The sequence below is a fragment of the Puntigrus tetrazona genome, chromosome 19, assembly GCF_018831695.1.
Source record: "Puntigrus tetrazona isolate hp1 chromosome 19, ASM1883169v1, whole genome shotgun sequence".
In the NCBI taxonomy this organism is placed as follows: Eukaryota; Metazoa; Chordata; class Actinopteri; order Cypriniformes; family Cyprinidae; genus Puntigrus; species Puntigrus tetrazona.
The window spans coordinates 15,880,187-15,902,654 of NC_056717.1; the positions used below are offsets into that span (position 1 = coordinate 15,880,187).

At 36.6% G+C, this 22,468-nt stretch overlaps 2 protein-coding genes across 4 annotated transcripts; both read left to right on the forward strand.

Moving 5' to 3' along the window:
• Positions 1 to 722: 722 nt before the first annotated feature.
• osbpl3a (oxysterol binding protein-like 3a) lies at positions 723 to 14,871 on the forward strand. Its single transcript, XM_043217984.1, has 22 exons — positions 723 to 1,056; positions 7,640 to 7,771; positions 7,908 to 8,024; positions 8,123 to 8,176; positions 8,286 to 8,399; positions 8,495 to 8,623; positions 9,532 to 9,616; positions 9,764 to 9,867; positions 10,083 to 10,166; positions 10,263 to 10,416; positions 10,513 to 10,598; positions 10,809 to 10,931; positions 11,056 to 11,149; positions 11,236 to 11,471; positions 11,898 to 12,035; positions 12,117 to 12,180; positions 12,256 to 12,334; positions 12,453 to 12,603; positions 12,747 to 12,891; positions 13,037 to 13,163; positions 13,256 to 13,378; positions 13,467 to 14,871. The coding sequence occupies exons 2-22, from the start codon at positions 7,655 to 7,657 to the stop codon at positions 13,561 to 13,563; spliced, it is 2,421 nt and encodes an 806-aa protein (XP_043073919.1). The 5' UTR covers positions 723 to 1,056; positions 7,640 to 7,654; the 3' UTR covers positions 13,564 to 14,871.
• Positions 14,872 to 16,880: 2,009 nt separating this feature from the next.
• gsdmea (gasdermin Ea) lies at positions 16,881 to 22,321 on the forward strand. 3 transcript variants are annotated; one of them, XM_043217918.1, is made up of 10 exons: positions 16,881 to 17,083; positions 18,355 to 18,586; positions 18,686 to 18,878; positions 19,287 to 19,443; positions 19,750 to 19,891; positions 20,134 to 20,262; positions 20,418 to 20,545; positions 20,839 to 21,169; positions 21,252 to 21,325; positions 21,420 to 22,321. In XM_043217918.1, exons 2-10 carry the CDS (start codon positions 18,379 to 18,381, stop codon positions 21,639 to 21,641), a joined length of 1,584 nt encoding a protein of 527 aa, XP_043073853.1. In that variant the 5' UTR covers positions 16,881 to 17,083; positions 18,355 to 18,378; the 3' UTR covers positions 21,642 to 22,321. The 3 variants fall into 3 exon arrangements, with proteins under 3 accessions (XP_043073853.1, XP_043073852.1, XP_043073854.1); XM_043217917.1 differs by having other exon boundaries at positions 16,882 to 17,083; positions 18,376 to 18,586; XM_043217919.1 differs by having other exon boundaries at positions 16,883 to 17,083; positions 18,376 to 18,586; positions 19,771 to 19,891.
• The last annotated feature ends 147 nt before the right edge of the window (positions 22,322 to 22,468 follow it).

Here is a 22,468-nt window from a genome sequence, read left to right on the forward strand (position 1 = left end):
CAGATCTTCACAAAAAAAGTCTACGTCAGTAAAAGTTGTCCAAACCTCTACTGTGGCATAATATCACTAGTATAGACGGGGGAAAAGAAGACAAATAAGAAATGGTACACAAAAGCATCCCTGATGTCCTATTTTCCGTATGCTGTACTTGTTGCCCACTGTCATGGGAAAGCACTAGTTTCAGCCCTAATTTCCCAAAGCTAGCAACATGACGCCCATCACACTTTAAAGCGCTGCACTCATGAGTGAACATGACTCTCTTTTAAAACATACCTGTGTCAGGTTCAGTGGTTTGGTACATTCCACCGAAGGGAGGATTCCCTTTCTAGTGTAGATGGGTGTTGGCAGCGAACTAAAGCCTTTGTCGTTAAGGCAACCCGGGGATGACATGCAAAAGAGCAGATTTGTCTAGCATAAATGAATCACAGCAGCATCGTGGATTCCCTACTCCTTTCGTTAGGATTTATGTTGACCTCACAATTATACTTGTGTTGCCCACTCAATACACATATTGTCTGGGTTCGTACATGGTTCCACTGTAATAGATAGGAAGGCAGACAGGTAGTCGAACTGCTTACCTAGGCGTACCTGAATTACATAATGGTCTCTGTTGCGTTTTAAAATGCCGTTTCCCGATAGGCTACAAATCACGCTTCGATGGATTTTAATTGGCTTCCTAAACGCCCATCACCATTATGCCCCGCCCACCTCACGCTCACCTCACCGCGGAACTCAAAACACAGTTCGAGGTTCAAACCTGAGCTGCAGCCGTAAACTTAAAACCTGCGGTCGCCTCCACCTTCCGCTTTACTCTCGGATTACATCGGTGCGTCACGGACATTTCGTCCGCGGTAACCTTCCTAGAAGCGAAGTTACCTAAGATCCGACTTCGGCAGGTAGAAGTGGTGCGATGGCGAATCCGGTGACAGACACTTGGTCCAAAGTATAAATGTGCTGATAAGGCGTTTTTTTAAAAAGAAAAAAAAAGTGGACCGTCGGTGACACGAAGACAGAGCCGCCGCGTGCCACGCTGTCACTCTGAACCTGGAAACCACGGTAAGCCATGCGTTAGTGTTCATTTTACGCACGGAGACTTTACAATATATCGTTGAAGTATCGAACAAGTCCTAGCTTTTTGTTGTATTGTCAGAAGCAGATAAGTATTGTAACTGTGATTCATACTCACTTTTTCTACCGTGGGAAGCCTCTTAACAGCCGATGTATATAGATCCGTGCGTAAATATGATTATAAAAGTGCGTTTAGTTGTTACTTCAGCCCTGCTCAAAAAACATCTCTTGTTGTTTGTTTTGAGTTCAGTGTCTGTCGTCTTAGAAACCCCTGAAAATTCTGTTTCCTGTCCTCTCATTATGGATAGACTGACTCATTGGTGGGCCTAATTTTACGTTTTTTTTTCCTTTTCGTCGCTCGATATGCTTTGCAGGTCGTGTTGAGATGTTGTGGGTTTTTGTGATTTGATCTGTTTGGTCGAAGTCGTCGTCTCATCGCGTTGCTGTGGCAACGAAAAAGGACCCGCATCGAGTACGAGCGTTCAGGTGGCGCCTGGAATGCAAATATTGTGTGTAGCGTAATCCTTTTATTCTTATTTCGTGTAGCTTTTTGTTATTCGTGTAATTGGGCACAACTTGCGACGTTGCTTCCATAATTATTATCGAATTGGCTCTGGTGCAATGTGACTTAATTAGCCCCAAGTTGGACTTTTTCAAATGTTTGTTTTGACTTAAAGCCAGAAGGACACCCCAAAATGAAACTTCTGTCGTTCTTTACCATATTGGCATGGCTTCCTTTTATTTTTATATATATATATATATATATATATATATATACACACACACACAGAAAATAATATGTTTGGTGGAACAGCCTAAGTCATTATTCACTTTTTTTTTCTGTGCAATTAAAGTGAAAGGTAACTGAGTTTGTCATTCTGCTTACTATCTTGTGTTCCACTTTTAGGCTGCAAAATGCAAATGTTGTGCTGTATAACATCTCATTTTAGGTAGTTTTAGTGCCATTGATTTGGTTATTTATATTATTTATATTTTGACAAGGAACAGTGTCAAACATTGTTCCCCATCATATTGTCATCACAAGCACTGTGGTTTAGTGGGACTTTTTCTAAACCGTGCTAAACTGAAGGCTTTACATGTTTTGAATTGAATTGCCTTATGGGTTTGTTTCAGTAGGCTTTTAATTTAACAGCCACGTGGTAGTTCATGCAGATAAATAAATAAATAAATAAATAAATATATATATATATATATATATATATATATATATATATATATATATATATATATATCTATCTATCTATCTATCTATCTATCTATCTATATATATATATATATATATATATATATATATATATATATATATATATATATATATATCAGTTTTTTCAGAGTTGGAAGTTAGTCAAATCTCAAATGTTGTTTAAAGAAGTAAAGTAAATGACAGTCAAATCACTTTAATTTGTATCACACTTTATACGGTAAACAGTAAATTTTTCAGTTAGTCAATTTGTTATTGATTTCATGGGTGATGATACACAAAGCTGTATCATTTGCTGCCTAATCAATGTACCTAATTAATAAGCGTTGTTGCCCCTGTGAGATACTTGTTAAATCAAGCATCATTTAGAGACCTCAAGTGTTATTGGTTTTTCCCATCAGGTCACCGACTTCGTCATCTGCACGCACAATAAGCTGTTCATTATTCAAATGTAACAACCTTTACTCCTTTTAATCTAACATGTTTGTTTTTGTCATAACTGTATCTTTAATATGCTTCTTTGCCCTTGCTCCCACTGTACAGTCCTCACCCTATAGCCCATTTACTGTAACGACAAGGTTAATAATTGACATGGTAAGCGGCCAGGCCAGGAGCACTGTGTTACTACTTAGACCCCCTTTTTATGTTTTTACACACGATAACAGTGAAGAGGAACAATGTCATTTCCGATTTAGTGTTTTGCATTGTTTGGTCCTACAACTAACTCTGATCATAATGTGCGGGCATTCTCTTCTCCTGTGTTTACATCAAAGGTTACTCACCCTCATCAGACAAGACAACCTGTTCTCAATGTCACACATGCGAAGTTAATATACAAGTAAATATACATGTCGGCAATTTAGGGCAGAGTGACCTCAAGGAAGCTGTAAAAGACAGAAGGCCGTGGAGGATGCGGGCCTATGGAGTAACCAGCAGTCTGACATGACTAAATGGCTAAAAGGAAGATGAAGAATTTAGGGCATTAAGGTTAAAATAATTGTTTACCCAAAAATGAAAATTCTGTCATTAATTTCTCACCCTCATGCCTTTCCAAACCAGTAAGACCTTCATTCATATTCAGAACACAAAATAAGATGTATTTGATTACATCTGTGAGCTTTCTGATCCTCCATAGAGAACAATGCAGTGTTTTAAAATGAAAATGATCCTTGTCTGCACTCATTTCACCGCTTTTCAGATATGATCTGAGATATGATTTCAGATATGATATCCATCTCCTCTACAATATGCTCATACACGGCTGTAGACTAAAGCAAACTGCAGTTTATTCTACAGCCATATCAGTGACATTTTTTCAAATGTTGTTTAAAGAGTTAAAGTAAATGACAGTCAAATCACCTTAATTTGTATCACACTTTATACGGTAAACAGTCAATTTTTTTAGTTAAAGTCAGTTCGTTATTGATTATGTTATAATATCCATCTCCTCTACACGACCGAAAATGAGGATCACATGCACGTTCGTACAGGTACAACCATAGATAAAATGAAAACACACTAGCCAGTTGGTTCACTAAAGGGTTAATTTCTCGAGGGTTAATTGCTCACAATACCACCTGGTGGTCAAAGAGGTAAAACAAGCAGATATATTACAGATGAGTCATCTGGTATTGTGATCAAATGAAGCCTCAAGAAATTAACCCTTTTGTGAACCAATTGGCTGAAATCTTCAAAACTTCACAAGGTTTCATCTCGCCATCACTATTGTTTTTTTTAAACATGTCTTTATTGAGAGAAATAAGCAAGATAACAGTACAATCCTCAAGAAAAGACTTTCACCGTTCCTCCCACACTCAGTATACATATTTTCGCCATCACTATTGTTAACTCAAACTTTATTTAGACATCGAGTTTAGTGATGCACAATCATTATCGGTCGATATGTAATCAGCATTTTGTCACAAAAACAAGCTGTGCAAATCCAAGCTGATAATGAACGCGGATATGTGCAGCTCGTTAGTGAACAACAGCTTTGTGTCGCAAATTCTACTCAATGTGAAATCATGCACGTGATGGCATATACCACTGATTATTTGTGTTCCCTACATGAATGAAGGTCTTGCGGGTTTGGAAACACGTGAATGAGAGTAATTAATGACAGCACTTTTATTTTTGAGTGAACTAACCCTTTAAGACTTTGCTGTTGTATGTCGATTTAGATAAAAGCATCTGCAAAATGACTAAATGTAAATTTAAGGCTAAGGAATTAAGAAAAATAACTTTTAAATTATTCTTCCGACCCACAAGCCACAAGAACATTTACACCCATATGCAAAGGAATTAAAATGATTTTTGAAGGATCATGTGACATTGGAGACCTTGTGCTTTTTATGAAACGTAACACTCAAGGCTGTGAACAACAGTAATTTTATCCCATTTTTGCGTCATGGATAACCCCATTATCTCTGTAGTATTTGTGTGCTGTGTCTTTTGAATCTGTTCTCAGCATAAATAGGAAAGAAAAGGGTTAAAGGAAAACCCTGCCTTTCTGTATTTGCATGCCTTCCTGACTCTCCCTTTGAAAAGAGACCGTGGGAGCCTCTAAATAAGGCACAAGGAAACTTATTTTGAAAGTCTCGTTTCTGAAGTCTTGATTTTAATTTTTTTTTTATCAGTTTCTCAAGAGTGTTTTAGCAACACATTTCGACTGATTGGCACAAATGCAAATAACCTAAAGTATATATTTAAAACCAGGCAAGCAGGGCAAATCCGGCGGAGATGTTTGTAGTGTGTACAGAAGTGGAGATGCAAAACCACAGGAATTCACGTCTCCCTAAACACCAACTGCAGCCTGGCTCTACTTACTAAACAAAAATCAGACTTTGTGTTCAGTAACCTTGAGCTGGAGTTACTAGTATTTACATTAAAAATTCTCAAACGCACACAAATTAAAAAAAGAAGCAAGCAAGTCGATGCCCTTGAATACTCTGAAACTTACTGTGAGTGTATGTGTGGAATAACAACATGTTTATCCTAAGGCTAGAGTGGCTCACATATACAAGAGGAGCTTTTGTTTGTGCGGTCTGTCTATTCACCACAAATTTGCTCTGGTGACTCATATAAGGAGAATGACCTGAGCATTAGTAGTCTGTGGTATCGTTCTCTCCTCTCCACATGTTTTTATCCGCTTTTTATCCTAAAGATTTTACAGTGTATGTAAATATGAAACACGTGTATGTGTGGATGTATAGTGAAGTCCTTTTTTAGAGGTCAGGGGTCACTCTGAAGTAGCTTGCTGGTTGTGTTTGAGTGGGATATTTAGTTTGATCGGTGCGTAGTGAGGGGGATAGACCTGTTTGTAAAAAATCACAAACATCTCTCAAATTAAATGCCGCACCACATTTTCACGTTTCGACTTTGTTAGTTCTGCAGTTTGGGATTGTGATGTCAAATTGAAGTGTCATGAACCCTCCAAAAAATGTGGTCCAGTCAGGTTCATTATTGAAGGAATCTGTATTAAAACATTTGCTGAAAAGTATTACACAGAATGTTTTTTTTTGTTGTTGTTGTTGAATTTTTAAAATGCCATTCATACTGTATAGTCAAAAATAGGAACAAATTATATGTGAACAAGCTTTTATGTTTTTTTTTACTTAATTCACAAATATGTGCTGCTCAGAATTCAGAAATGTTTTACATTTTGTTGCACAGTACATTACACAAACTCAATTTCATGTCTTTTAATTTACAGAATGCACAAAATATGTGTATAAGAATCAAAACCATGTGTAAATGAGCTTTTGCATTCTTAATAAATAGGAATAGTTCACCCAAAAATAAAAATTCTGTCATTTACGCACTTTCAAGTAGTTCCAGACCTCTATGAATTTCTTTGTTCTAGCGGACACAAAGTTGGATATTTTGAAGAAAGTTTGTAAGCAGGCTCTTTTGGGTCACCATTGACTTTTTATGGCTCAAAACAGCCTTTTTATTCACCAGAACTAAAACTTTTATACAGGTTTGGAACTACTTGAGGGTGAAATGATGATAGAATTTAATTTTTAGGCGAACTGTTCCTTCTAATGCACATTTTTTTCTGAGCCATATGTGAATAGGCTTTTAGAGTTTTAGTAACTTTTTGAGGCCGTTATGCTGTCACAATGATGAACAATATATCTGATCTGTTAAATGTGCTCACACTCCGTTAATAAATCACCTGACAACATATCCATAAATCTAGAAATTCTTCCATAAAAATGTTGCATGCAAGATTTTAAAGGTTTTGGTTACAGATTGAAAGCCTGTTTCTCTTTTGTGGGAGAAGCCACAGATTCTGCATCATGCAAACAAACTCTTGTTTCAGAATGTTTTCAGATCACTTTCGAATTCAACATTGCAAAAAGATCACACACGAACAATTGCGACACAGTGCTGATGTGCATGAGCACTGTACTAGTTTTGTATCATAGACGGCACAGACAAATCTGTGCATGTAATCATATTAAAACTGGTTTATGACTCTTAGATGTGATCTGTTAAAGTTAAAATTTTAACTAAGTTCAATTTCAGAAAGAGAAACATCAGCTGTTTTTGCTTTTGAATGCTTACATTTGCTAGAGAGAGAGAGCAAGCTTGTGCGGGTATGTGTGAATTTGAACATAATGCATGGTACATTTGAAAGGAGAAAAGATATTGCCACAAGAACATTCTGTGCCAGGTTTAGGACGTGCCTGTGCAGCTAAACAATGTGTTCTGAACACAAGAAGCACACACAAATGCACACAGCTGAGGTGAGGCAGCGCAAATGAAAATCTAACCAGATAAATCATCTTTGTTTCTCTAGTTCAAGGTTTTTTTTTGAAGATAAGGACAAAGTATCAAGACTGCTTTTAGGATGAGAAATTGTTTGACATTTTGAATAATTGGTTTTTACATTTCACAAATCAAAAGAAATCATTTAAATATTTTTTTGAAATGCAGAAATTAGAGCCTGGATCAGATTCCATGGGTGTATGACAATTTCATACTGGTCAAGTGTGTTCAGTTGAAATTAAAATTATTTTATTTATTATATATATATTTTTTAATAATATCCAGGAAAATAAACTTTTAAATAGAAAAAGAAATTACTTTGTTTAATTTGTGTTTGCTCCCACTATTACAAAACTTTAAGTTTTTCATGTATGTGAATTACCTTCATTTACATTGGAACAGATTGCAACCTTATTTTCTTTCTTTTCATTTTTTTTTTTTTTCAATTTTCTTGTCATTTCCTGTTTTTCTTTGCCCCACTCACTTATTCTTGACTGTCTCTGTTGCCCTCTGCTGGCCAGATCCAATTCAGTCGCTGTAATTTTGTATTGAGTGAAGCCTTTTTTGCCTCCACAGTAAGTTAATTGCAAGATGAGTACAGAAGACCAAATTGCACCGTTGTCTCCCAAGACATCACCCGCCACACCAACCATGACACCATTTACGCAACGAAAAGAGAGTAACTCCTCATCTGAAGACAATAGACAGGCAAGACAAAACATGTCAGATGTATTCATGTATCAGCAGTTTTCACTGTCATCGTCACAAGTCCATGTTCTTTCTTCAATAGATTTTTACAAATAACACTTTTTTTATTTTTTATTTTTTGGTCAAATCTTTTTAGGACAGCTGGGAATTGGTTGAGGACTTGCGGGGACTGACGGGTAACATTCAGAAGCCTGAAAAGCAGGAAGGTTTGCTTTTAAAAAAGAGAAAGTGGCCCATGAAAGGCTGGCATAAGGTGATTACGAGATATTGTCACCCTCTTTAATGGCTATAAATACATGCATCTTTCACCTAAGGGTGCCTAAAAACCTTTTCTCCTTGTCTGTTTAACAGAGATATTTCCTGCTTGAAAGGGGCATCCTAACATATGCCAAGACAGGGACTGATGTGAGTGTGAAACCCTGGTCTTTTTTTCTTCAAGGCTTATTTGGAGTTAACTTGCTTGAATCCGGTCAGAGATGCTCTTTCATTCCTTATCGTGCGATTGATTCCTCAGCTGAAGAAGGGGAGGTTACGAGGTCGCATTGATGTTGGTCTCTCTGTCATGGCCATGAAGAAGAAGTCAATGTGTATCGACTTGGACACAGAGGACAGTATCTATCACCTCAAGGTATTGGCACCTACACATGCTGGGCTAAGAATTGTAGCTAGTTTCATTCTGTGAATACACATTCTCATTAGCTGTATTAATCCTTGACATCACAGGCCAAGACTCGGGATTTGTTTGAACAGTGGGTGACGCAACTACGCCATCATCGAACGTTCCGTCAGAATGAGATCGCCATGGAGCCTCCCGAGCGACAGCTGCAATCTGACCCCACCTCCAGCAGACGAGTATTTACCCTCCTTACACAGTCATCCGTCACGAGCGTAGTATAAAAGTCAGCCGTTACACCCAACATCCCTTCAAACAGCATCAGAGCTTCTAAAGCTCTAAGGAAGTTGCAGTGATAACGAGATCTGTTGATACTCTGGAATTTAGGTTTAAGTTTATTACAAAAAACATGTAATGGCAGATATTGAATTTCCATTTGGTTTTATCTGGATGTATAGTACAAAACATAGCTTGCTTTTAGCACTTGGTCTAAAAAAAAAAAAGTATGAGAATTAATTTATTTTGAGTTATAAGCATTTGCTTACAATAAAATGAATAATCACTGATGTGCATATTGATGTGATATTACTGGGTTTCATATTGTACTCTCTTGATAACAACACATTTAATAGTTTATTAGCAAAAACAGATAGCCTTTTTTCTCTCCAAAAAAATCATGTTTTTATTATGTTATGTTTTTAGTGTTTTTTTTTGTTTTTTTTTTCCTAATAAAAATAATATAACTGTAGTTTGATTGAGATTGATCGATTGATTAATTAAAAGATTAGGATTTTTGCAAATGAACTATTCTGTTCTTTAGAATTTTCTATTTAAGAATCTTGAGCAAAAAGTATCACATTTTCCACAGAAATTAAGCATCACACTTGTATTTAATATTTGTAATAAGAAGAAATATTTCTTGACCACCACATCAGTATATTAGAATAGCTTTATATACGTTATTTTAAATGGCGGCAATATCACTGTTATTATTAAATGTATGATGAAATAAATGCTGTTAAGTGTTAGTGAGCATAAGAGATTTTTTTCAAATACACTGACAATAGTGTAACACTGTTATTTCTAGCTGAAACAGAAAGTCACACAGATTACATATTTTTTTTTTTTTTTTCCTCTTTATTGTCAGCGTTCATTTCTCTCCAAGCAGCCTTCAGCCCTTTTGAAGAACAGTTGGCGCCAAAACTCACAAGACATGGAGAAGTGCTGCAAAGGTAAATACAAAAATCTGCACTGACACATCATTGTGAAATCTTATTCGTGGCAAAAGTACTGTACAACTAATACATGGAGAGCATTTTAAAGAAGTGGTTTTCTTGAGCATCACCAAGAAAATAAAACACGAAACGGTGACTTTTCAGATCTGTCAGAGTGCGAGTCAGGGCTGCTGGAATTAAATCTGCTGCTGAAAAATATGGAGGTTCTTCACAGAACATTCTCAGCACCTGCCATTAACTTACTGCAGGTAGGGCGGTTTTTATATTTTGCTCTTTGTGGGTGGGCTTATTAGATATTAGAAAACGTTTTTTGCGGACATCCAGATGAATCCTAAATAGCATTTTTTTGTATAAAATACAATAATACACACTGTTTGGGTTTGGTCAGCTCTATAAAAATTTTTTTTAAAGAAATCTATCAGTTATAATTTAGATGGGTGTGTGTGTGTCTTTGTGAACCCAGACTGAAGGCTCTAAAAAGGAGAAACGAGGGCATAAAAAATGGAGATCAAAGAATTATAGCAAGGAACATAAAAGCACACAACAGGTAAAATAGCTCTGCTTCTAATAACACATTACACACACGGAGACACTGCATCACACAGTGTTTGTCACTCACTTCAATCGATCTGTTGTTTTCTAGCAAAATCCTGACGTTTCATCTTCCCGTCTGCACGTATCTCACCCAAACTTGATGTATTCAGAGCCGGTTTCACCAGACTCATGCCTGGATAGCCCAGACTCGCCAACAGAAGCCTCTCGAATGCAGGAGGAGTTCTGTCGGCTTGCGGGCACTGGTCAGTATGAATGCTCGCATACCGCACTGTTTCAGGAATATTTCTATTTATAACTATGTTTTAAAATCTCTGTTTTTTTTCTTCTACTTCTACTAGTTCATTCCACTCTTCGGTCAGCTTACACTTCCCTTTGCACAGAAAGAGATCGAGTCAGGAACACTTTGGATTGTATCAGTGAAAAGGTATACAGGCAACACGTTTGTGTGATTTGTCTTTTAAGTGTTTGTATGTGACTCTTTCACACCAAAAATCATTAGGATATTAATTAATCCTATTCTAACAAACCATACATCAATTAAAAGCAAAAAAAATTGTGGTACAAACACACAAACTTAGTTGTTTTTGGCCAAAATCAACAAAGCCAATTTTTTTTTATGTTTTCAACCAATCAGGATGGGTCACGCCCTCTCCTGCAGCAGGTGTCCAGTGAGAGTCGAGGATCAATCCCAGAATCCCTGTCAGAGTTTTTTGATGCTAAAGAGTATCTGCTGTCTGGCAGCTCATCTGAGAATGAGGTCAGAGAGGTCAAGTGGTCAAAGTGCAGATTTGCATGAAACATGTCAATGATGTAATATTTAAATAAAAAAGAATGTAACAATTTCTTACTGATTATTATATTGTGTATTTTTTTGTGGCCAGCTGTCCGATGATGATTCATACGTCAGTGATGTGAGTGACAGCACATCAGTGGAGTATTGCAGGAATGAGAACGGCATCACAAAAGAGAATTTAAGTGAGGCACTGTCTAATTCACCTTTATGAAGCTTCACCTTTCTTTAAAACCATTCATAATGGTTTGTGTGTGTTTTCTATCTTCAGGTAATGGCAATGACTGCGCAGTGAGGCGGAGACACCGTTTGCCGAGTTCACGCATGAACGAGAGCGTGAATCTGTGGAGTATTCTGCGTAGTAACATCGGTAAAGACCTGTCAAAAGTTGCCATGCCCGTTCAACTCAATGAGCCCTTGAACACCCTGCAGAGATTGTGTGAGGAAGTTGAGTACTGCCACCTGCTGGACACCGCTGCAAACACACACGACCCACACATGCGCATGGTGAGTTCTCTTTTACCTGCTCTCATGTCATTCTGTATGACTTTCTGATTTCTAAACCGTTTTTGTGCGTAAAGGAATAGCCAACAACTAAATGTAAATTTGCTGAAAATCCAAGATGTAGATGAGTTTTTGTCTTTTTGTCATTTACATATGTGTGTGTGTGTGTATATGTGTATATACTGTATGTATATATGTATGTAACTTAAACTGGAGATAATAAGATGCTTTGATCAGCAGTTTGAACTCTTATTCTGACAACACCCATTTACTGCAGAGAATCCATTGTTGAGCAAGCGATATAATGCTAAACTTCTCTAAATCTGTTCTGAGGAAGAAACACACTCATCTACATCTTAGATGAGTTCAACAAAGTTTAGTTTATGGGTGAGCTATTCCTTTAACCATATGTTCTATTCTTCTCTGTAGGTGTATGTAGCAGCATTTGCTGTGTCTGCATATGCGTGTTCATTCACTAGAGCAGGAGGGAAACCATTTAATCCTATACTAGGAGAGACATATGAATGTCACCGGCCAGATAAGGGCTTCCGCTTTATTGCTGAACAGGTAAGCAGGCACATTTCTTTTATTTCTACCAAAACACAAAGGTGTACACGCTCACATGAACCATTACGTTGTGTACCTCAGGTCAGTCACCATCCACCCGTGTCCGCTTGTCACTGCGAGTCTAAAAACTATACATTTTGGCAAGGTAAGGGAAGCACACTTAACTACTGTCAAGCATTTTAGCATGATTTTTAAAATCTATTCTCTGTATGTCCGTAAGATGTCCGGTGGAAGAATAAGTTTTGGGGAAAATCCATGGAGATCGTTCCCATGGGAGTCACTCATTTAGAGCTGCCAAGGTGATTAAATTTTATCCCAAATTGTTCTGATTCCCTTTCATTTTCGTTATTCCATCCTGCACCCTCCACCTTGTCTCAGTATCTCTCGCTTTCTTTTACCCATTCGCTCATTCTTCAGTTTTGGGGATCGTTACGAGTGGAGTAAAGTCACTTCATGCATTCATAACATTCTGAGCGGTCAGCGCTGGATCGAACACTATGGGGAAATGTCAATCAAACACTCTACCACCATGGGAGATGTCAGTCATTGCAAAGTCACTTTCCTTAAGGTGCAAAACAGGCTTTAATTCCATTTATGTGTGTGCGTCTGTGTTTATCTTGACCACATCTTCCTCTTGCGGAATAACTTTGACCAAATAATCATTTTATGAATGATGACTCATGATTTGTTTACTGCATGTCTCACATGCAGTCGAGATCTGGAGGTCTGAATGCTAATGAGGTAGAGGGCGTGGTCACTGATTCAGATGGGCGTGTCATTCACTCTCTGTTTGGCAAATGGAGCGAGGCCTTGTATTTGGGCAAACCACCTTCAGCAACCTGCATCTGGAGAGCAAGTGAGTCTCAGACCAGTGCAGAAGAGTATGTTTAGCTGTATTTTAGTGGTTCAAACTGTTAACTGATATTCATTGTTTTGTCTCAGGATGATTTCAAGAGGGCGCTAACACAGTACCATTTATGTTTCTTTACGTTTGCCTATAGATCCCATGCCTGAGGACCATGAGCAATACTATGGATTCACCCAGTTCGCAATCGAATTAAATGAATTGGATGAGAGTTTAAAGCCACTCTTGCCCCTGACAGACACTCGTTTTAGACCAGACCAAAGGTAGAATCATTTGAATTATACAAGTGAACTTTTCCCATTATTAAAAACAGTTAGGCTGTTGGCTACTTATTGGTCCTCTTTTTTTTTGTTAGATTACTTGAAGAGGGTGATATTGCCGGAGCAGAAGAACAGAAAGAAAGAATTGAAGTCCTTCAAAGAGAGAGGAGGAAAGTCCTGCAAGAAAACAGCATGGCACACTCCCCCCGATTTTTCAAGTAAGTGACTCTTATGAACACAAAGATGCAGCTGTGTTGGGTGCATCACGAGTTTCTGGTGGTAATTTTGTTTCTCTAATTCAATCAGACGTGCCGAAGACGACTCTTGGGTGAGCAATGGCACTTACTGGGACCTCAGGAAGGACACTGGATTCAGCAAACTGGACTTCCCTGTGCTCTGGTGACCATCAGTGGATTTGTCATTGACTTTTCCGTTTCTGTTCTGGCTGTGTGTAGATCCCTGCTTACTTGTTATTTGTATGCAGTCCTGCTAAACAATGTGGGATTTAATGTACCATGCTTATGTTGATGTTTTTGTATTGGTATTTGTCTTTTGTTAAACAGACACATTTACAACAAAAGCTAGAAAGTACCTTTATGCCTTACTTGTTAAACTGCCTAGTTGAAGTTTAGATGCAAAGGCACTGAACAATGATTGGTTATAATTAGTTTACATTATAATAATATTAATAATAATAATAAAAAAAAAAATCTAATTAAAATAAATTACACAATTTTAAGACTGATTTAGAAACACTGATGTCCACTCTAAAATAAAGAGGGGAAAAAAAGAAATTATTTTTGTAAATTAAGCCTATATTTTGGACAATAAGTTTTTACGTATTTTTTTTTTTATTGTCATTCTCATTACTGTAATGTGAAAAAGATTATTCAAAGTTTAAAGTGTTAATACAACATGATAATATTTGTTATACTTTCATTGTTTTTATTTTTAAATCTTCACAAAATGTTATATTAAAAAAAAAGTATTACAGTAATGAGAATTTTGGGGTACGTTTTTGTCATGAAAATAATGTCTACTGGGGAATACAATTTTTAGTCCAAAAAATAGGCTTGATGTTCTTTTAAGCAATATATAATTTCTTATTTGTTTTGTTTTATTAAATGGCAATTCAGTTGTTTTGTGACCTGGCCTGGAGGTTGTGATGAGATTTACACCAGGAGAGTTCTGACTAATAATCGTTTGAAAGTCACAGTTCATCCATTGGTAACTCAGTCACTCATTCACTTTATAATCAGAGAATATAGAAAAAAATATATATCTATGAATATTTGTGCACATACTACAATGGCGATTTATGCATATTTAAAGGGACTTAGCATTCTTTAATTCGTTAATATTAGAAAACTAATATAACAGTGTATAAAATATGTTTGGAAAAAAAGTGTCTCAATTTATGATTGTGTAATGCATGGAAATTTTGTGTTGTGTACACGCATGTCCCTTTTCTGTGTATGTTTGTTGAAGAGAGCGAGTGATCGTCTACTTGTGCTTCTTGGTGTGCCTGTTACACTTGATAACTGTTCTGTTTCACTGTGGGTGTGGTGTTGCAGATGTGATAAACAACATTTCTTGCAAGACTTTAAACAAATCAACGACTGTTGCTTTCAGAGGACTGGGAATGGATTGCATCAGTGTATGACTGACCACGTGTTTTGTTGCACAATAAATGTAGTGACCACGAATCTAAGGAACTTGTTTTGTGATATATTCACTTATTGCTTAATTTTATGACGATGGCCAAGGATGTACTAAATAAAAGAACATTAAGGCTAACCTATTTTGTGCATGTAGTCATTGTCAATTCGGCAAAAAAAAAAAAAAAAAAAAAAAAGTGTGACAAACGTTGCATATTAGTAAACAGAGCTCCCAGTAACACCCATGTTAACAGGTTAGAGCTCTCTCTTTTTTAGACTTTAAGGCTCCTTTTTGTCCACAACGATATTCGAAAATCCTCTAGTCTTGGTTGTGTTACTCCTAGTTTCTTTAAATAAAAAAAAATCTAAAATCATTACAACCGAAATTTAAAGTCAGTGATTTGCAAATATTACAAGTTACACTTTCTGAAATGTAATAGACTAAGTAGTGTAACTATTTAAATTTCCTTATTAATGTAACTACTTACATTTACTTTTTGATTGCTATATTTCTAACAAATGATTTTCACGGTTGATCATTATCAAACATTTAAACTATAAATCCTACTCACTGATGATCAGACTTCTCATAAAACCTTCATCACTTGAATTAAGATTTTTAAAATGCCATTTGAAACCACAGCCTTCACACAATCAGACTTCAGCACATATTTATTACTTGAGTTGAGATTAAATAAAGATTTTGAATCATGAAATAGCCTTTACTTTTCTTGGGGAACGGAAAACGGTAAGATGACAGGAAAAAGTTCATTTTAAAAAAATACATCCTACATCATACATCTGTGTCCTGAACTCCTAATAGTTGGTGTCTCGTATTTTAGTACAGTCATTGTAATGAATAAACCTGTATACGTGTGAAGATATTCAGATATAACCCCTTTTGTAATCGCAAAAATTGGCAGAAGTAGCCTAACAGTAATCTCAGTAACTGTAAACGATTACAGTTGCAAATGTAACTTCAACAATTTACATAAAGTTGCATTTATTTAGTAGTTAAATTAAGCTACGTAATTCTTTTACATGTAAGTAGTTGTTCATTTAACATTTAAGTAAAAGTTAAATGAATATACAGAGCAGCAAGGCTGGCGGGGTTCTGAGAACTAGCCTCAGTGTTGCTAGGTCCTTGGTTTTCCGGTGGAACTGGGACACTTTAACCCCATTTCCGCCGGCTGTTTTAGGCCTTTTTCACAAAAATCGGAAATTACGTCAGCGTAGGGTAAAGTTAGCTCCATGTTGTTGTTGTTATATAATCTATAAAGAAATAACATGTTACTTGTCTGTAACGTTTATCGCTGTATGTTCCTGTGGCATTTTGCTCTTTCCATATGTGTATTATATATGTATATAAAAATACAAAACAAAATATTTGGGGTACTTTACCAGACTCCGCACATAAAATTATGTTCTTTAACAACATGAAGCTGTATGTTCATTTCATTATTTATGGTGTTACTCGGTTTCTGATAAGAACGAGTCAGCACATGTGAGTCTATCTATATCACATATAAAAAGTACTTCACAGGAAGATTACGACCTGGTTTATTTCATCCGGAAGTTTTAAATAGCGCACCGTGCATGTGGTCAATTGAGAAGATTTTGCTGAGAAAACCTGGCAGCTCTTATTAGCTTACACATTGAGTGAGCTGCTGACACACTACAGAGGTGCTTTAGCCCTGCGAACAAATAGGGCTAAAGAATCCCTGTATTATAGCATACATATCTATAGTATTAAACGAGCCGGTCATTATAACATCTTTGCTCTTCATCTGAACAAAACACGTCCTGCTCATCGTAACCAAAGCTGTTTGCTTACACGAATGTCCCGTTACCTCCTCACATCCACATTTTTGTCATCCTGCACGCTGCATTCAGTCAAAAACTTTATTTACGCGTTAAAATGCACGCATTCGCCTGTTTTAATCGAACTCGAAGTCTGTGCTCGTGATTATTTATAGTTGCGTTCATATGATTCACATTACCGAACATATGAAATCTCCTGAATTCAGCGCCGCCTCCTCTCACACGGTCCAGTAAACGCGATGCTATCGCATTACGTGTGAGGGGACTTTCACTAGTCACGCTTAGGACACGCTTAAATTTGCGTGCCCTTGATGATTTTTTTTGCAGTTTCTCACAAGAGAACAGTAAGCTACCGTGTGGACTCTTCTCTTTAAGAAAAGTCTTAATCTATCTCTCTTTTCTGGCTGTGGATCTACAAGGCGTTACCAACTCTAACAGCGACAGGTGTGTATTTATAACCGACTTTATGTAGTGTAATAGTAATCGAACAGTCCCCATGTCCGTGTGATGGAAAGCCAGGGGCAAAGGTCTAGTAAAGAATGCTCTGTTGGGACTAAAATTGTACGAACATCTGGTCTGTTTGAAGAACAACATTCATTTTCACCATCTGGTTAAATAAATAATGTGTAAATAGAGTATGGAGTTTTTTGAGTATGTGCCTTCAACCTTTCTCAGGTTAAGAATGGACTTCATTGAGAACCTAGATCACTTAGCAGGTGTTGTATTAAACTGTGTGTTTAATGTTAATCTAGTCTAAACTACATTAATATATTCAAACTACTATCTAACTAGAATCAGTTGCTTAATAAGGGGTAAGTGTCAGTAGCCAAACATGATTTATACCTCTTCAGGTAAAGTTCTGTTATAATTTAGCTACTCATTCATTTTGTTTTCCAATAATAATAATAATAATAATAATAATTAAGGATATTGATCTTTCTTTCCATGCAATTAAAGTAAATAAAGACTGAACATGTCATGTTTCAAACGGATGCAAACGTATCATAAAAGTTTGCAAGCCCCAGGCACTATTCATTGTATCTTAATTACAGAATATGAACTTTTCATTGTTCGAAATATTTTCTTTAATGTACAGATATGAACTTACAGGTTCAGAACAAGTAAATGACAGAATTTCACTTCTAGGTGAACTATTCCTTTAAAATGAGGAGTCTTGGATGCTTCTAGAGAGTTAAACATCCTTTTATCCAACATGTTGTTGAATAACATAACTGGCTTATTGCTAGGGGAGTTTTGAAGACTGAAAGCCTAAAATTACCCTAATTGTCCCCCATTTCATGCCCCCTTTATGAGCTTTTATTCATGATGAACCATATCTGTAACACCTACGTGCCACCATCTGCAGTGCACAGATGCGGTTCAAATGCTATTTTCAGCCCTTCTCAGCAGTTCATGACATCTTAATTTATTGTGAGATTTAATTTGTTTCACCTTTCGCTAATCCTACTTAATCCACGCGATTCGTGTTCCTGTTTTTTTGGTATGACTTCGTGATTTTGGCACGAGGAGAGAACTTCTCATTAACCACTATTTGCTGTTCGCATATGATATCTTAACAATAAACGTGTAATAAAGGACTATGCAATCTAAGTTAGTGCATATTTGGGTAATAACAGCAGTCCAGTTAATGCTTGAGAAATGTTTGAGAAAAAGCAAGTGCATGTGTTCACATTTTCTGTTTTTGTTTAATGCTGACTCGTCATGTTTTTGGGCAGAGGATGTTTGAAAAGGCGACAAAGAGGCTGGTCGAGCAGACAGATTCGAAGGGCGCTCTGATTGCTGCTTCCAGTCTAAATGATTCCAGAAAACTCCAGCTGCTTGCAGTAGTGCATAAAATCCAGAAAGGCTGGTTCTGGCAACAGACTAAATACAAACCCACAGAATTCAAACTCAATGACCTGCTGGAAGGGGATCCAATTAAACCAGGTACATTGTTTAGTGAATTAGTAGCTTTCCATTTAGCTTTAATGGAACTGTCTTGCATCTGGCCTTTTTGTAATTAATATTTCTCTGTGTTCTGACCAGTGTGTGAGGAGGAAGAGTTTGTAAAGTTTGAGGGGGAGTACAAAAACTCTGTAGCTGGAGCTGTAGAGGTGGCCGGTTCTACTATCTGTATAAATGCAAACGGACAGGGCACGTCAAAACTTTGTTTATCCCTCGGGATGCTTAAGAAGGAAGCTGTGGACATTCCCAAACTTTTGAATCTCACTAATGGAAGGTAGGTTAGAGGAAAACAATTTCATGTTTTCAGCTCCCTAAAATAAACAATAATTACAAAATAAGCGGAATATGTATATATATATATATTTTGACAATTCTCAAAAATCATGTTTTTTCATTGTGCATCCCAGTTTGACTAGGTTAAAAAATAAAGAGACAACACATTTTATTCTAAAAAAAAGTTATTTACCCTCATGTTATTTAAAAATCTGTGAAGAGCGTATTATGAAAAATGTTTCAAAACAGTACAGATTTTTTTATTCAGACATTGGTAAAGTCATTTAGGTTTGGAAAGACATGCGGATGAATATATGATGATAAAATAGACATTTTGATGCAAATAGGATTACAATCAGATGTGGTTTAATATTCATTCCTCCTGTCTTGACCTTGATGGCCTCTTTAGGAAATTGGATCTCACGGGCTCTTTTTTCAAGAAGCTCTCCTCAAAAAAACAGACTTTAACCGTTGTTAAAGAGCGAATTGTAACCACCTGCAACTGCGTGATCTCCTACACTGAACTGGATAAGGCCGGCTGCCATGCTGAGATCGGTTGTACTGAGGTTTGTAAGAAGTTTGTTTAGCCTCATTAAGAAATATTATTATCATATCATTAATAAATCTGACTCAGTGTTGTTATATGTAACTAAACAATTCAAATAATTTTCTGTAATTAATATTAAGCTGAAATAAAATAAATATCGGATGAGATACTGAAACATATTTGAGAAGCACTAAATGACTAAAACTTCAAATAAATAAAAGCCATCCAGAGATAAAAACTGCACTAAATACAATATTTCAATACTATAAATACTAATTGTATAAAATAACACACCCCGCACACATACACACACACACACACACAGAACTGTTTCTTTGGGTTTCAGATGTACATGAAAGACAGCTGTAAATTTCATCATCGCTTTAAGACCAAATGTGACATCCCACCGCAGACTGTGTTGGCTTACAGTGTCATTGAGATGATCATCGAAGGACAAGGCTACTTTGGTCAGTGAAAATGACTGAATATGGCTGAATAACGTTGCGTTTTGATCATTTGTAACATGTATCAACAAATATCACATTAATCACTATTCTTTTTTCATTTATATGTATTTTCTTTTTGTAGAAAAAAATCACTTGGTAGGATAATAATAATAATAAACTGTTTGATTCATATTAATAGCAGTTTGTCCCTTATATGTATTTGGACTTTCCATGTCTGAATTTATATTTTTGTCCAAGATTAGATTGGAACGTTGGGTCCAGTGGGGTGGAATCAGATGACATTTCCTCAAATCCCTTGCCTAGTTTCTCAGAGGTGGATGGTCCGGGGCCACGGATTCAGCCAGGTTTCTCACTTACTACTCTAAAAAAAGGTGTGTGTTTCAGTTCCTTTGCTGTGCAGAAGCAGAAGTGGGATTTACTTCTCTTTCCTTTTTTTAGGTTCCTAGTTCTTGGGATACTGCCATTCTAACACTGATAACCTTTAATCAGAGTCGTTTCAAGATGTATATTTGCGGTTTCTTTGCAGATCTTGCAGATGTTCGGGCTAGATTTTGTGCACTGGCTGACTTGTCTGCTGAAAGCCGTTCCTCCATCCTGCTCCTGTTGAGAACAATTTTGAAGGACCCATGCATCTTGTCGGCTTTGGTGGATCAAGTGAGTGATAGTTAAAGGAATAACGCTTGCTAAATCGCGTACAAAAATGCAGAAGGATATTGTGAAATTGCATGAAAGGTTGAATCATTCTTTTTTTCTTCTACGTCTCCGTCCTTTAGGAAGATTGTACAAGGATAATGTCTCTGCTTTGTGTTTGTACACACAGATTTATTTCTAAATTTAACAACTTTAATTTTTCAAGATTTCAGCAGTCCCCTAACTAAAAACATACACAAATATGTATCACTTCTATTTATTTTTCTCTGATCTTACCGTCTTTATTTATCTTTTAGCTCGAGGTGTTAAGCAGCGGTGAAGCTCCCTGCTTCTTAACCAGCGAGTTGTCTGAAGAACAGAGTCAGAATATTAGTGCGTTTTTAGACTTGCTGAAGTTCGATCAACCTGACAAGACGTCATTGTCAAGTTATAATGGATGTCAGATATCGACAACCAATCACAACGATCCTTCCTTGGCATTTGAGTTGAACGGATCAAGCTCTGCAGCAGAAGAGCAGAACGGATGTCACACAGCCGTATCCCATGAGAACGGCTGCTCAACAAAAGCAAGCAGGCAGAACACAGAGCTCATGTATGCCATGCAAATGCTGATGAATGCTCTTCAGGGTTAGTACTACATCTAAACTCAGAGGATGCTTATGCTTAAAGACTATGTGCATTCACTCATAGACTTTATCGTTCGATTCAGAGCTGATGGACGCCGGATTGGAACTGCTAGAGCCGTTCTGCACTTCTGAAGGTCTTCAGAGTCTACAGGATTTGGTGAGTTTGATATTTCTACATGTATGCTTGAGAAGGATTACATTGTTTATTCAGTGTAGTTTAGTTGAATCCTTTTTGTTTTCTGTAAATCTAGGTAATTCATCTGACTACGAGTGACATGCCACTCTGCAAGGACAGCATCCCGGTTTCCCTCCAAATTGACTTCCACAGAGTGGAGGAACTGTTTCAGTCATGCGGTGTTTCACTAAAGAAAGAGAATGGCACGGTGACCTCAGAAGTGACCTGTAAAAAGGGATTCCTCCCCATGGTTCTGTGCATTGCCATCCATGGCCTTGCATCATTTGTTGATGTGTGACAGTGTTAGTGCTTTTACTGACGGCTGAAATAGTGGAAGTCATGACTTCCCAGTTACTAAGAGTTATAAGTCAATGAAATTAAGGTAGATATTATGTACTTCAGTTTTGATGTTCCTATATGCAGAGATTTTACTCGTTTATGTTTTTTGCGCTAATTTTATCTGTTTATTCCACAATAGTATGGATTTGTCCGTCTAATAGTAATATATCTCACACACTTTGTTTAGTTTAGATTTTAAATATTTCTGGAAAAAAAGCTAATTATATTTATACACTAACTTTATTCTCTAGACAATTTGTTTTTATTTTCCACTTTTCACAAATTGTAGTAAAAACGTTATTTTGAAAACCCTTTATGAAGACAGTTATTTTGATCTCTAAAGTTGAATACAGTTTTCCGTAGATAATTTATAGATAGAAGGATTTGGTATTTATTTATTTGCCAAGGATAAAAAAAAGATTAGGATTCCAGGATTCTATTTTTTTATATGTTTGATAACATTGTGTTACTATATTATTTTCACGTCACATAAACATTTTATGTAATAAAAGGACTTATCACTGCAGCTATAATGTTTTACTTTTATATAGAATATATGACATGCATTTTCTCTAGAAGCTTCTGTTTGGTTGCCTCATGCACTCGAGTTATTATTAAATGAAAAAGAGGAACAAAGAATAACAATGGTTGGTCTGTTTATTGCTAAGTTGTAACAGTCTTGCTGACATTGGGACAAAATGCATTTGGCAGAGAGGTCATGACATTCTGGGACAGAATTTGAAAAACATTCAAGAAAGAAGAAACGACAAGAAAAAGACTGAAAAC

What these genes read in the sequence shown, in the direction of transcription:
- gsdmea (XM_043217918.1), top strand. Translation starts at nt 18,379, where the DNA reads ATGTTTGAAAAGGCGACAAAGAGGCTGGTCGAGCAGACAGATTCGAAG. An exon ending in TTGAATCTCACTAATGGAAG is followed by an intron (nt 18,879 to 19,286) that starts GTAGGTTAGAGG and finishes TGGCCTCTTTAG; the next exon opens with GAAATTGGATCTCACGGGCT. An exon ending in ACTTACTACTCTAAAAAAAG is followed by an intron (nt 20,263 to 20,417) that starts GTGTGTGTTTCA and finishes GTTTCTTTGCAG; the next exon opens with ATCTTGCAGATGTTCGGGCT.
- osbpl3a (XM_043217984.1), top strand. Translation starts at nt 7,655, where the DNA reads ATGAGTACAGAAGACCAAATTGCACCGTTGTCTCCCAAGACATCACCC. An exon ending in CTGTCGGCTTGCGGGCACTG is followed by an intron (nt 10,417 to 10,512) that starts GTCAGTATGAAT and finishes TACTTCTACTAG; the next exon opens with TTCATTCCACTCTTCGGTCA. An exon ending in ACGACCCACACATGCGCATG is followed by an intron (nt 11,472 to 11,897) that starts GTGAGTTCTCTT and finishes TCTTCTCTGTAG; the next exon opens with GTGTATGTAGCAGCATTTGC.